The sequence below is a fragment of the Eriocheir sinensis genome, chromosome 16, assembly GCF_024679095.1.
Source record: "Eriocheir sinensis breed Jianghai 21 chromosome 16, ASM2467909v1, whole genome shotgun sequence".
NCBI lineage: Eukaryota > Metazoa > Arthropoda > Malacostraca > Decapoda > Varunidae > Eriocheir > Eriocheir sinensis.
The window spans coordinates 4,319,990-4,332,359 of NC_066524.1; the positions used below are offsets into that span (position 1 = coordinate 4,319,990).

At 43.5% G+C, this 12,370-nt stretch overlaps 1 protein-coding gene across 1 annotated transcript; it reads left to right on the forward strand.

The window, feature by feature from the left end:
- Positions 1-381: 381 nt before the first annotated feature.
- Positions 382-912, forward strand: LOC126999141 (putative nuclease HARBI1). The gene has a single exon (XM_050861471.1). It carries the CDS (start codon positions 382-384, stop codon positions 910-912), a length of 531 nt encoding a protein of 176 aa, XP_050717428.1.
- Positions 913-12,370: the final 11,458 nt, after the last annotated feature.

A 12,370-nucleotide genomic window follows, 5' to 3' on the forward strand; every position in this document is an offset into this window, starting at 1 on the left:
ACACAAAAGCAATATAAAACCGTGTAGCACTGGGTTGGCGTGAAAGAATGTTGAATTTAGTGTAGATGTGGGAAGCTTAATACACTTGTCCTAGGAGTAACTGTGGATCACTATCTAACTAAGTAAATACTAAATCAGAACACTTAGCGGTCTGTAGTAGAAGGCAGGGTAATCCTCCTGGTTTTGTAGTCCTCCAGTACAGCAGCAGTTACACAGAAGCACAGAACGCCTCACACCGCGAAAGCAGAGGAAAACAGAGGAAAGAGCGAGTTGGCACCACACAGCAGCGGGGCAAAGTCACGTGTGAACCAAAGGAAGGTCGCGCGCTGACTGAGGGAACCTGAGGCGGAGTCTCCTGAAGATTTCATCAACTACATGAAAATGGAGCCAGCCATGTTCAGGGAGGTCCTCATTCGGCTGTCTGAGAGGATCCGTAAGGAAACAACAAGATTCCGGGCACCTTTAGAGCCTGGGATGAAGTTAGCAATCACTTTACGATCCCTTGCCACCGGGGAGAACTATCATAGCCTTGCCTTCCAGTTCCGCGTGCCCCACAACACCATTTCACTTCTGGTTAAAGAAGTGTGCGAGAGTATCGTGGAAGAGTTCCAGGCTGAAGTTATCTGCACCCCTACCAATGCAGCTGAGTGGAAGGAATTAGCCATTCGCTTCTACAGCAGGTGGCAGTTGCCTCACTGCCTAGGGGCTATTGACGGGAAGCATGTCGCCATCAAGTGTCCCTCCGAGTCTGGGTCAATGTATTACAATTACAAGGGCTTCTTCTCCATCATCTTGCTGCCTGTGGCTGATGCAGATTACAAGCTCATATGGGCTGATGTCGGTGCAAATGGTGCTGCGTCTAACTGCGCTGTATTCAACCGGTCCAACGTGCATGCTGCCATTGAAGCCTAAACTATCGGGTTCCCTCCACAGGAGCCACTGCAACATGACGACGAAGATACCCCTTTTTCATTGTTGGGGATGATGCCTTTCCGCTGCTGACATGGCTGATGAAACCATTCTCCAAACGCAACATGACCATCGAGGAGAGGATCAACAACTACAGGCTGTCCAGGAGTAGGCGTATTGTGGAGAATGCATTTGGAATACTGGCGAATCGCTTCCAGTGCCTCCTAAGTACCATGCGACAAGAACCAGAAACTGTGACTACCATTGCCATGGCTGCTATGGGTCTACACAACTTGATGAGGATGCGCTACCCCACCTTGCAGAATGCTACGTTGGACCGAGAGAACGGAGACCACCATATCATTCCGGGAGCCTGGCGCGACAAAGGGAGCCTCGCTGACATGGAGGAAGTAGTTGGTGGCAACCGTGAGTCCAGACAGGCCAGGAGCAGAGAATGTTGAAGAAGCATTACTTCAATTCTTCTGTTGGTGGTGTGCCGTGGCCCATGAACCGTGTTATGGCTGACGAGTAGTGTGTGTGCACAGAGACACTGACTTGTGTAAATGTTTGTGATGTATATCCGATTTTACTGTATAATTTGTATAAAGGAGGCTATACTAAGTATTGAAAATGTGCTACTTCAGAAAAATGGACTACTATGTACTCATTTACGGTTTCATGTTTCATATATTTGCAATTGTTGTCTTTGATTTAACGTTTCTCTTAAAATGTTCTTTTGTACTTTAATTTTATGTTCCTTGTGATTTTGAATAAAGTGATTGCATTTCATCAGACATGGTTTGTTTATCCTTAGTATAATCTATCTATAAATATGTAAAGTATTCGCCAAATTTTAAAGTTACTCCCAAGTACCAGTCAAACGTTACTTCCCCATTTAATCACCCAGGATCATATTAAAGTTAAGTTATCCAGTATAATATTGACCAATTGTTAGTTATTACCAAGTACCCACATTTTGTGAGTGCACCATTTATTTCCCCCAGCCACATATAAAAAGTGAGGGTGTTAAGTTAAATGTGTGAAAGGTTTGTGGATGGTGAAGGTTACAAACTAGGGATAAATGTACCAATTACTACATTCAAGGTTCAGTGAAAAGAAAACAGAGGATGTTGCATACATTTATTTTATAATAAAAAAAGCAGATAACTATTTCAAGAATATGCAGTACACAACTTTTGCACAATTATGAGTCTCTAGGCATCATCAGTGCCTACTTCATGGTGAGGAGTTGACAACGGACTCGAGGTAGCAGCAACTACTGAGCGACAGGTACTGGATCCGGGTTCATCAGGGTACGTGGGGTGCCGAGCTGTGAGGTGGCGGCTGGCCAGCTGGCAACCAACTCTGATAGCCCTGACGTGTTCATCGTCCCACCCGCACCTGTCAGGAGAGGAGTCAGACCTACGTGGATCTCCTGCTGCTGCTGCCGAGGGGTGGGGTGTTGCTGCGACGTCTGCTGGTGCTGCTGTTGGCGCTGGTGATGTGGTGCTGCTGGCTGTCCCTGAGGGTGCCACTGACGCATGGGAAACTGGTGCTGGTAGTTGAGTGGCGGCTGGAAGGGGGCCGGGAAGTAGCCTTGCTGCTAGTGCTGCTGTGGCTACCCGGATGGGTTCAGCATGGCCCTGGCCCGGTCCTAGTATGCTGTCAACAAGCTAAAGGGATCGCTGCGGAAGTGAGGCCAGAACTCGTCGTGCAGCTGCACCATCTCTGTCATCATCCAGTGCCCGAATGCCTGCTTGTGGTTGTTCCCACTCCGGAGTGCCTCGTCCAACCGGGCTTCCATCCAGTCCGACGCCTTCATCCGCTCCGCGATGAAGCAAGCATGTCGTCAGTCTGTGGGGCACTGCGCTTCTCGGAGGCCCTGCTGTTGGCACTGCTGGGCCTCGACAGCTCCACTGCCGAAGATGCATGTGACACCCCCGAAGGGTCATCTCCATACGCAGACTCCGACCCCTGAGAAGGATTAGGCTGGGAAGACTGTGTGGCAGGCGGTGGCTTTGAAGTAGAGACCTGGATACCAGTGGCAGGAGTTGGACCAGGGAGCTGGAATGCACTAAGACACATGGTATTTTAAACATTAGCACTGTTAACAATAGTACAGTCGCGCCACTAAGTGTTTTCAGATTTCATTAAGTTTCGGACAAACGGTATTGTAGTCATAATTGACAAATATAATACACTATCATGATGAATAATATTATTTGTATATGGGAGGTGGTGCAAAGTACGCCCACCCTTTTGCCACCTAGGGCAGGGCTATTGTCCGTGGCGCCTCGTATACTCCCCATGCCCTCTCATCTGGGAATTGAGTCCACTGCGGGGCAGGGTTTAGTTCCCCTTCGGTAGGCAACACGCTCCTTTGGTGGGAAGGTTGGCGTAAGATGGGTACTTCAGTGTGGCCCCGCTGAATCAATCGGCTGGTCATGTGTTAGCTAGAGTCAAGTGGTCACTGTCGGGTGGTCGATCGCTAAAGTCTGCGCCAACCAGTCTGGAAACCCTCTTTGAACAGTCGGCAAGAGATCTGGGATCAGTCTGAGACCGCTCGGCGATCAGTCGATGGTAAACCCTTACGTCTGATGTTTGCTGCCAAGCGCTCTGGGACTGGTATGCGACAGGTCTTATCTGGTTCAGACTAGTTGGCGAGTGGTCGAGGAGAGAACCCTCATTCACAGTTTTGCCCTCAGAGGGAACACAACACACACGGAAGCAATGCCCAAGGGAACCCAGAAGCGCCTGGCTCGGGCAAACACCCACACACCTGACACCGCTGAGGACACACAGATCGCTGCCGGGAAGAAGAAATCTGTCTGACTCCCTCACCAAGGACCAGGAGCAGGGGCTGGCTGAGTGGTTTGCCGACCACCCCATGTTCTTCGACCAGACGCAGAGGGCCTCAGGAATAAGGAATTGAACAATATGCTCCTCGACAAGAAGGGGGAAGAGCTTGGGATTCTAGGTCAGGAGGTGATGCAGTGGTTCCAGAGTATGAGGACTATGTTTGGCAAGCTCCACAAGAGGACGAGTGAGCAGGCAAATATCCACTTTACAGCGCGGCAGCAGTGAATCCTCAACAACCTCACCTTCCTGACAGAACATCTGCTGCCCAAAGCTAAGAGCAGGGAGCTGGGACAGGTCAGTTCAATATATACGTTAACTTTTTATTTTTTTATGATTACTTTTTTATGTTTCACCTACCTTTCCAGTGACTAGTGTCCCAAATGTTTTGGTTCTCAATAGATTTGCTGCATCTGTTTTGTATACTTGTGTTGATATGCCCACGGCAAAGTTATTTTATCCTCTACTATGTTTTTTTTTTTATGTTAATGTCATGATTTAATTATTTTAAGAAATAGCCCGTGGAAAATACCGCGGGAGTCCCCGCCATTTTGATTTAGAGAGCGGGAAGTAAGTCACAGGACAGGCGGGAAAACTAGAAGGCGGGAGAAGCGCGCTATTTCAAATCATATTTGCTATTGCTGCCAAAGCTGAACTATGAGTGGGATGCATGACCCACTATTACCTAGTGCATGGTGTTAGGCTATTAATAAATAATAATCCATAGCCGTTAGGGCGTTAGTATAAGTGTTATGCAGAAAGAGAGATGTCAGTGTGGTGAGAGCTGGCATCTTGACATATTCTTGCATATTCGCCAAGTCTGGAACACCTCGTCTCCACGGGAAATTAGGACCAATTACAGCGCGCGCTAAGCCAGGCCACGTATTGCCAGCTCGTGACGTCATTACTTACCTTTATTTACACAGTTTTATCAAATATATGTTAATTATTTCGTGAGAACACACATATTTTCAACAGTTGAGATGTTTATACTGATGTTACTGATGTCTGACACATTATAACACAGAGCTGGAACACATAACTGATAACTGTGACGAGCTAAGTTATCTGGGAACACTGACGGAACATCGTCCCTTGCTCCTCGGGCTGTGTTACTTCATTTTCAACAGCTGAGATGTTTCTATTGATGTTATTGATGTCTGACATGCCATAAACAGAGCTGGAACACATAACTGATAACTGTGACGAGCTAAGCTATCTGGGAACACTGACGGAACATCGTCCCTTGCTCCTCGGGTTGTGTTACTTTATTTTCAACAGTAGAGATGTTTCTACTGATGTTATTGACGTCTGACACATTATAACACAGAGCTGGAACACATAAGTAATAACTGTGACGAGCTAAGTTGTCCGTGGGGGCGTGAGCTGGATACAAGGGGAGCGTGATTCCGTATGCCAAAAAATTGCATTTTTGCAAGAAAGACCCCCCCCCACACACACACACACACATGCACATTGCAATAAATAAATAAATACACACATTGCAAGAAATACACACACACACACACACACACACACACACACACACACACACACACATTGCAAGAAATACACACACACACACATTGAAATAAATAAATACACACATTGCAACACACACACACACACACACACACACACACACACACACACACACACACACACACACACACACACACACACACACACACACACACACACACACACACACACACACACACAGTCTGGGGGTCTACTTATTGCCATTAGGAAAAATGTTAGCTTTCAGTGGAGGCACATAAGAACTAACTCAATTACAGTAGACAGAGGGAGTGCAAATTTAGGTAAGGAGTTGGTAATAAGCTGTGGTTACATTCCCCCCTCACACTCAAGATATGGCACTGAAGAGCACTTTGTTGAGTTCGACAATATTTTGATAACTTATGCCAGTGATGACTATATGCATGTACTTTGTGGTGATTTTAATGCTCATACTCTCACTGTCTGATGTTCCCTCTAGTGCTGGTGATGATGATCGGGTGCCTGCCGAGGTACCCCACATAAGTGTAACTGATTATGATATAACTAAGACCAGGGCAAACCAAGATCTGACCCTAGACAGGAACTTTTATGGCAGGAAACTGGTTGAACTTTATAAAAATCATCAAGTGTTTATATTTAATGGAAGGATGGAGGAAGACTGTGGATGAAATTTATGGGACCAAGTAACGTACCCGCTGTAAGGAGTGGAATGCTGAGAGAAGGGGTGTATATTTGAGGAATATTAGTGAGTGTAAGGTAAATGAGTTGATGGTTAAGTTGAATAATTTATCCATAGATGATATTAACCAGGACTTAAAGCAAATATTGATTGACCCTGCACTTGCAACTTTTCCACAACATAAAAAAAAAAACATATATCAAAAAGATCAATAATGCCACTGTAAAGGGTTATGACAAACAATGCTGGAAAGCAAGAAAGGAGTACCATAAAGCAAGGCATAGATGTCATTTGCACACGAATAGTGTAAACCTTAACAGCATGATTGAGGGAAGCAGAAAATACAAAACCAATCTTAAAAGAATTAAAAAAAAAGATAAACATAATCAAAGAACTTAGGAAATGCAAAAGTGATGACCCTAAAGAATACTGGAAAATCCTTAATGGTCAGAAAAAGAGCCATCAGATCCCCATTACATTAAATGAATTTACGAGCATTTCAGACAGTTAGCGAGTGATGACAACATTGATAATAATGAAGTAAATATTCTCAATGATCATGATAATATGGATAATGAACTTTCACCATTACTTAATGACCCTATAACCAACGAAGAGGTTGCTAGAAATATTTAAAAATAAAAAAAAACAATAAATCCCCAGCATCTGACATGATATTAAATGAATACATTAAAAGTATTCAGCATATTTTGTCCCCCCTATATGTTAAGCTGTTTAATAAGATAACTGATACTGGCGTCATGCCATCTGAGCGGCTGGTTGGGACAATAGCGCAACTTTTTAAGAATAAGGGTGATGCTCAGGATGTTAACAACTACCGGGGGATCACTTTGCTTAGCCGTATGGGGAAGCTGCTTACCTCAATACTTAAGGAGAGACTCAATGAATATTCAAATACTAAGTTCATTATTAATGAAACACAAGTAGATTTTAGGCATTGGTACGCTACACTGGATCATATATTTTTGCTTTAATGTATAATTAATTTGTTCAACTGGAGGAAAATGAGGCTTTTTTGTTTGTTTGTGGACTACAAGGAAGCTTTTGATATGGTGTGGCGTGAAGGTTTGTGGTACAAGTTGGTGAAGGAAAAGGTGAATGGGAAAATATTTAATGTAATCAGAAACATGTATGACAACATCAGGTCTTGTGTCATGCTGAACCAACAGACATCAGACACCTTTGTATGTAATGCAGGGTAAGGCAGGGAGAAAATTTGTCATCATTGCTGTTCGCTTTTTATATTAATGATATTGAAAGTAAATTGCTTGAATTTAATTGTAATTATGTAGATTTTGGTGATGATTTCTTAAGTTCGTAACTAAAACTCCTGGTATTAATGTATGCAGATGATACAATTATTTGGTGTGATAGTGAGGAGGGAATGCAACAAGCCTTGACTGCTTTGAATTTGTGCTGTAATCAATGGAAACTACAACTTAACAGCAACAAAACAAAAATAGTTATGTTTAGTAGGGGAAGAGCCAACATTGATAACTACAAATTTGAATTTGGAGGTGAAAACATTGAAGTAGTGGAAGATTATAAGTATCTTGGTGTGTTATTTAATTACAATGGAAGGTTCCGTAAAGGCGAGCTGGAGCTTAAAGAACAGGCAACACGGGCAATGTATTCACTGATAGGAAAGTGTAGGAAATTTGACTTGCCAGCCGACATGCAAACTGAACTATTTAATACCACGGTGTTGCCCGTACTGACCTATGCTCCAGAGATTTGGGATTTTACAGAGTTAGAGAGTTAGAGTCTTTGCATATGAAATTTTTAAAACAGGCATTGGGAGTTCATAAGAATACTAGCAATGACATGGTATATGGTGAACTGGGAGTATTTCCACTTGACTACATATAAAGAGCAGAACGATTGGATATTGGTCTAAAGTTATTTTAGTTTTTTTGGGGTAGGCGGTGGCCGAAGTGATAGCGTACTGGACCCACATTCGCCGCGTGATGGACGACGCGGGTTCGAATCCTCACGCTACCACTCGGATTTTTCGGTCACCGCCGAGTGGCTTAAAACTACCCACATGCTGTCCTGAAGACCACCCATCAACCCGGACTCTAGAGGAAGCCGTCCAAGCGAATCAAGTACGAGTTCCGGGGGGCAGCATGAGCCAATGCAAGATGGCGCCACTATAAACACTCGCCTGCGCCAGAACGGGCTGGGCCGACCATCAGGCCCCACCTGGAAGAAGCCTTGGGCCGACCATCAGGCCCCACCGGGAAGATGCCTACCGGCGCAATAGGCAACAACTTAAAAAAAAAAAAAAAAAAAAAAAAAAAAAAGGTAAAGATACAAAATTTTGTTCAGTAATGTATCACTGCTTGTTACATTTGGATATGTTAGGGATATATACTTCTCCATGCTTAGCCTGTATTAAAAACATTTGTAATGAGTGTGGTATGTCATGGTTATGGTTGTCTCAAGATGTTCCTAATACAACATGGGTTAAAAAAGCTGTGGAGTTGAGATTGAAAGACCAGTGGATTGCAACTTGGCACAACAACATAGTAACAAAATCTCTGTGCAGTAACTACAAAATGTTTAAGGTGGATTATGGCATGGAGTGGTATATTTCAAGGTTACAAAAGAGCAACCGAATAATGGTGATGAGATTAAGAACTTGTAATAACAGTTTATGCAACTGTTAATGCTGGCAGGCATCAAGGTGTAAATAGAGAAGATCGGCTTTGTAATAAGTGTGATGCTGGTGTTGTGGGAGATGAATTCCATGTTCTTTTTGAGTGCACTGATAGTGAAATTGTAAGGTTGCGTGATATGTACATACCAAGCTATTATACACACAGGCCATCACATTTCAAATAAATATCACTGATGCAAAACACCAATGTTACCATCATGAAAAATTTAGCTCTATTGTTGAGGCCAGTGCTAAGCATGTTCAGATGAGTGTCAGGTGTTGGCAGTCATTATTCTCCTTCAATTATTTTTATTTCTTAGTACCTGTTTTTGTTACTTTTGTTAATGTATTTAATTATTGTTGTGTTTGTTTTGCTTAGTTATATAACCAAATACTTACTTGTTGCATGGACAACATATTGTGTTATTTTTTTTTCTTTTGGAGGAGCTCCATACTTTTATATAAAGTCTGAGCTTAATCAATAAATTCAATTCAATTCAATTCAATTCATTTCACACACACACACACACACACACACACACACACACACACACACACACACACACACACACACACACATTGCAAGAAATAAATACACGCGAGACCTGACCACTGGAGAACAAATACGAAGGGGAACTGGTTTGCCATCCGAACCATTGACCCTTGGGATGCTCTCCCAGAGCAGGTAGTAACAGCCCCTACGATTTCTGCATTCAAGGCAAGGTATGATAGGCACGAAGGATGAAACCAAGCACAGGCAATCAATTTACCAGAGGTGGGGGATACCACAAGAAGGTATCTTCTTATTCCCCCTCTAGCTATGTTTAGGTAAGCACACACACACACACACACACACACACACACACACACACACACACACATATTAGCCAAGTCTGGAACGCCGCAGATTACAGTCATTAGACTCAGACTGCATGTCCGTGCATACCATCTTCTAAATGTAAAGCATCAGCATCTGGAAAGCAGGCAGTTTTGTTCTCTCTTTGTGCCTGTTGTTGACATCTCTGCCAATTAACTGCATGAAAGGATGTACGGCGAGTCGCCCTATTGAATGCATTCATCCCTATATTTGATAATTGTGTAATATGCACGATGCAATACCTGTGATGTTGTAGGCGTACAGATCTCATAAAGCAGTGGTTCTCAAACTTTTTAACATGATGCCCCTTATTAATATCTTAGAAATACTCACTGCCCCCCATCCTTTGTATATATACAGTATATATATATATATATATATATATATATATATATATATATATATATATATATATATATATATATATATATTTATATATATTGAAACTCACGTGAGGATGATTCAAACAGTGTTACTCCACGTGTGTATGTGTATGTGTGTGTGTGTGTGTGTGTGTGTGTGTGTGTGTGTGTGTGTGTGTGTGTGTGTGTGTGTGTGTGTATTTCTTGCAATATGTGTGTGTGTATTTATTTCTTGTAATGTGTGTGTGTGTGTGTGTGTGTGTGTGTGTGTGTGTGTGTGTGTGTGTGTGTGTGTATGGATGTGTGTGTGTGTGGGGGGGAGAGGGGGGGGGGGTCGGTCTTGCAAAAATGCAAATTTTGGCAGACGGAATCACGATCCCCTTGTATCCAGCTCACGCACTCACAGGGGGGCGTACCCCCCCCAGTTTGGGAAACAATGGCATAGCATAACACAGCTCGAGGAGCAAGGGACGATGTTTCGTCAGTGTTCCCAGATAACTTAGCTCGTCACAGTTATCAGTTCTGTTTTCCAGCTCTGTGTTATAGCATGTCAGACATCAATAACATCAGTAGAAACATCTCAGCTGTTGAAAATGAAGTAACACAGCCCGAGGAGCAAGGGACGATGTTCCGTCAGTGTTCCCAGATAACTTAGCTCGTCACAGTTATCAGTTGTGTTCCAGCTCTGTGTTATAATGTGTCAGACATCAGTAACATCACTATAAACATCTCAACTGTTGAAAATATGTGTGTTCTCACGAAATAATTAACATATATTTGATAAAACTGTGTAAATATAGGGTAAGTAATGACGTCACGAGCAATACGTGGCCTGGCTGAGCGCGCGCTGTGAATGGCCCTAATTTCCCGTGGAGACGAGGTGTTCCAGACTTGGCGAATATGCGGCCGGGGCGCTGAAGGATTTTGGGTCTTGGCCGCTCCCCGCAACCATCTTACTCCCAGACTCCAAAACGACAGGACCTCCCTCACCAACCTCCCGCGCCACGTGTGTTCATCGTGGTGATCTTTCCAGCCTTGAAGTATCCACAAGTCAGTGTGACTGTGTACTGCAGGCGAGGGAAGCCCTTGGGAGGTAAGGAGGGCACGGCGTGTTGCTGAGAGGTACGAGAGAGGACCGAAGGAGGACTCCAGTGCGCTAACAGACCACGTGGTAGATCAGGTGGCTTCTGCTTCGTCAATCTCCAGCTAAGTACATTTTATTGCATAGGATATTTTAAGATAGATAGCTAGGTTGCTGTGTGCCTGGAATTAATTAACTATTCCTTATTTTCCAGTGAGTTTTCTTTGTTGCTTTAAATAAACTTAAGAGCTGGTTCATCTGGCCTTTGCTTAACCTATGGGTGTGTGACTAGTCATAAAATAAGCGACTAGAAGGGGCTGTGAGTCTGAGAACTCAATTTTCAGATATTTTATTTTATATATTTTTATTGCTGAGAATTTACGGGATTTCCGGAAGTCCAGACCTTTCAAGAACCCCACATACACGTATTTATCTAGCAAAATGTCTATATCACAATGGAAACTGAAAGCGGAAGTGTTAGGGTACAATGCTAAGGAAGCCAGAGAGTATATAATCAAAGAGCAAGAGAAAGCGAGAAGCTTAATCATTTCAAGGAAGGTGACAAGATTGAGATATTTATAGCGCGGTTTGAGGAAGCCGCTAATTTAATGGAGTATGATGAGGTCACCAAGCGTTGGCAATTCATGAGTCTTTTTGAAAGTAAAGCTTTGGAGGTGATTCATTGATTGGATGATAACTGTCGTGAGTATAAAGATATGAAGGAGGCATTATTGGCAGCTTATGGAATGTCTGTTGATGGATTGAAGAATCAGTTTTCCTCTGCCTCCATAAATAACGATGAGACAGCAATTCAATTTGCTGCTCGCCTCAAGGGGTACTTAGAACAATGGCTCAAGAAAGACGGTGCTGAGGGAACAGTTGAAGGTGTGAAGGACCTAATATTGCGGGCGCAGCACGTAAAATCCTGCCAGATGAATTAGCCACGAGGCTCAAAATAGACAAGGTGAGGAAATTGGAAGTTATGAAGGAAATGGCTAATTCCTATTTTGAGGCCTGCGGTAGGACGAAAAGGCCTGTAGTTAAAAGCAATAACATGCAGAGTGAAGTCCCTAGAAAGCTTGGTTCAGGCGTCGCCACCACAGGTGCGATCAGCCAAGCGTGGCCTTCAGCCAAAAGTAACCAGCATTATGCACTGCGTCCGAAAACTGGAAGTTATGGGTCGCGACCGTATCAGGGTAACTACTCTAAGTCGCAGAAAAATGCTGCAGTACGACAAGAAGGTGCAACGCAGCATGGTAATTATGGTAGAAAGCCCAAATCTTAAAGGTGTGTGAGAGGAGTTTAATACCTCTATAGTTCTTACAGTCTAATATGTCCGACTTGCCTTTTTAGATTGGGGCTATTAGACTACTTCTCAATTCTTCTGGCATACGCTCTGTCCTTA

Excerpts from the sequence above, each read along its gene's own strand:
- LOC126999141 (XM_050861471.1), top strand. The coding sequence starts at position 382 with ATGGAGCCAGCCATGTTCAGGGAGGTCCTCATTCGGCTGTCTGAGAGG.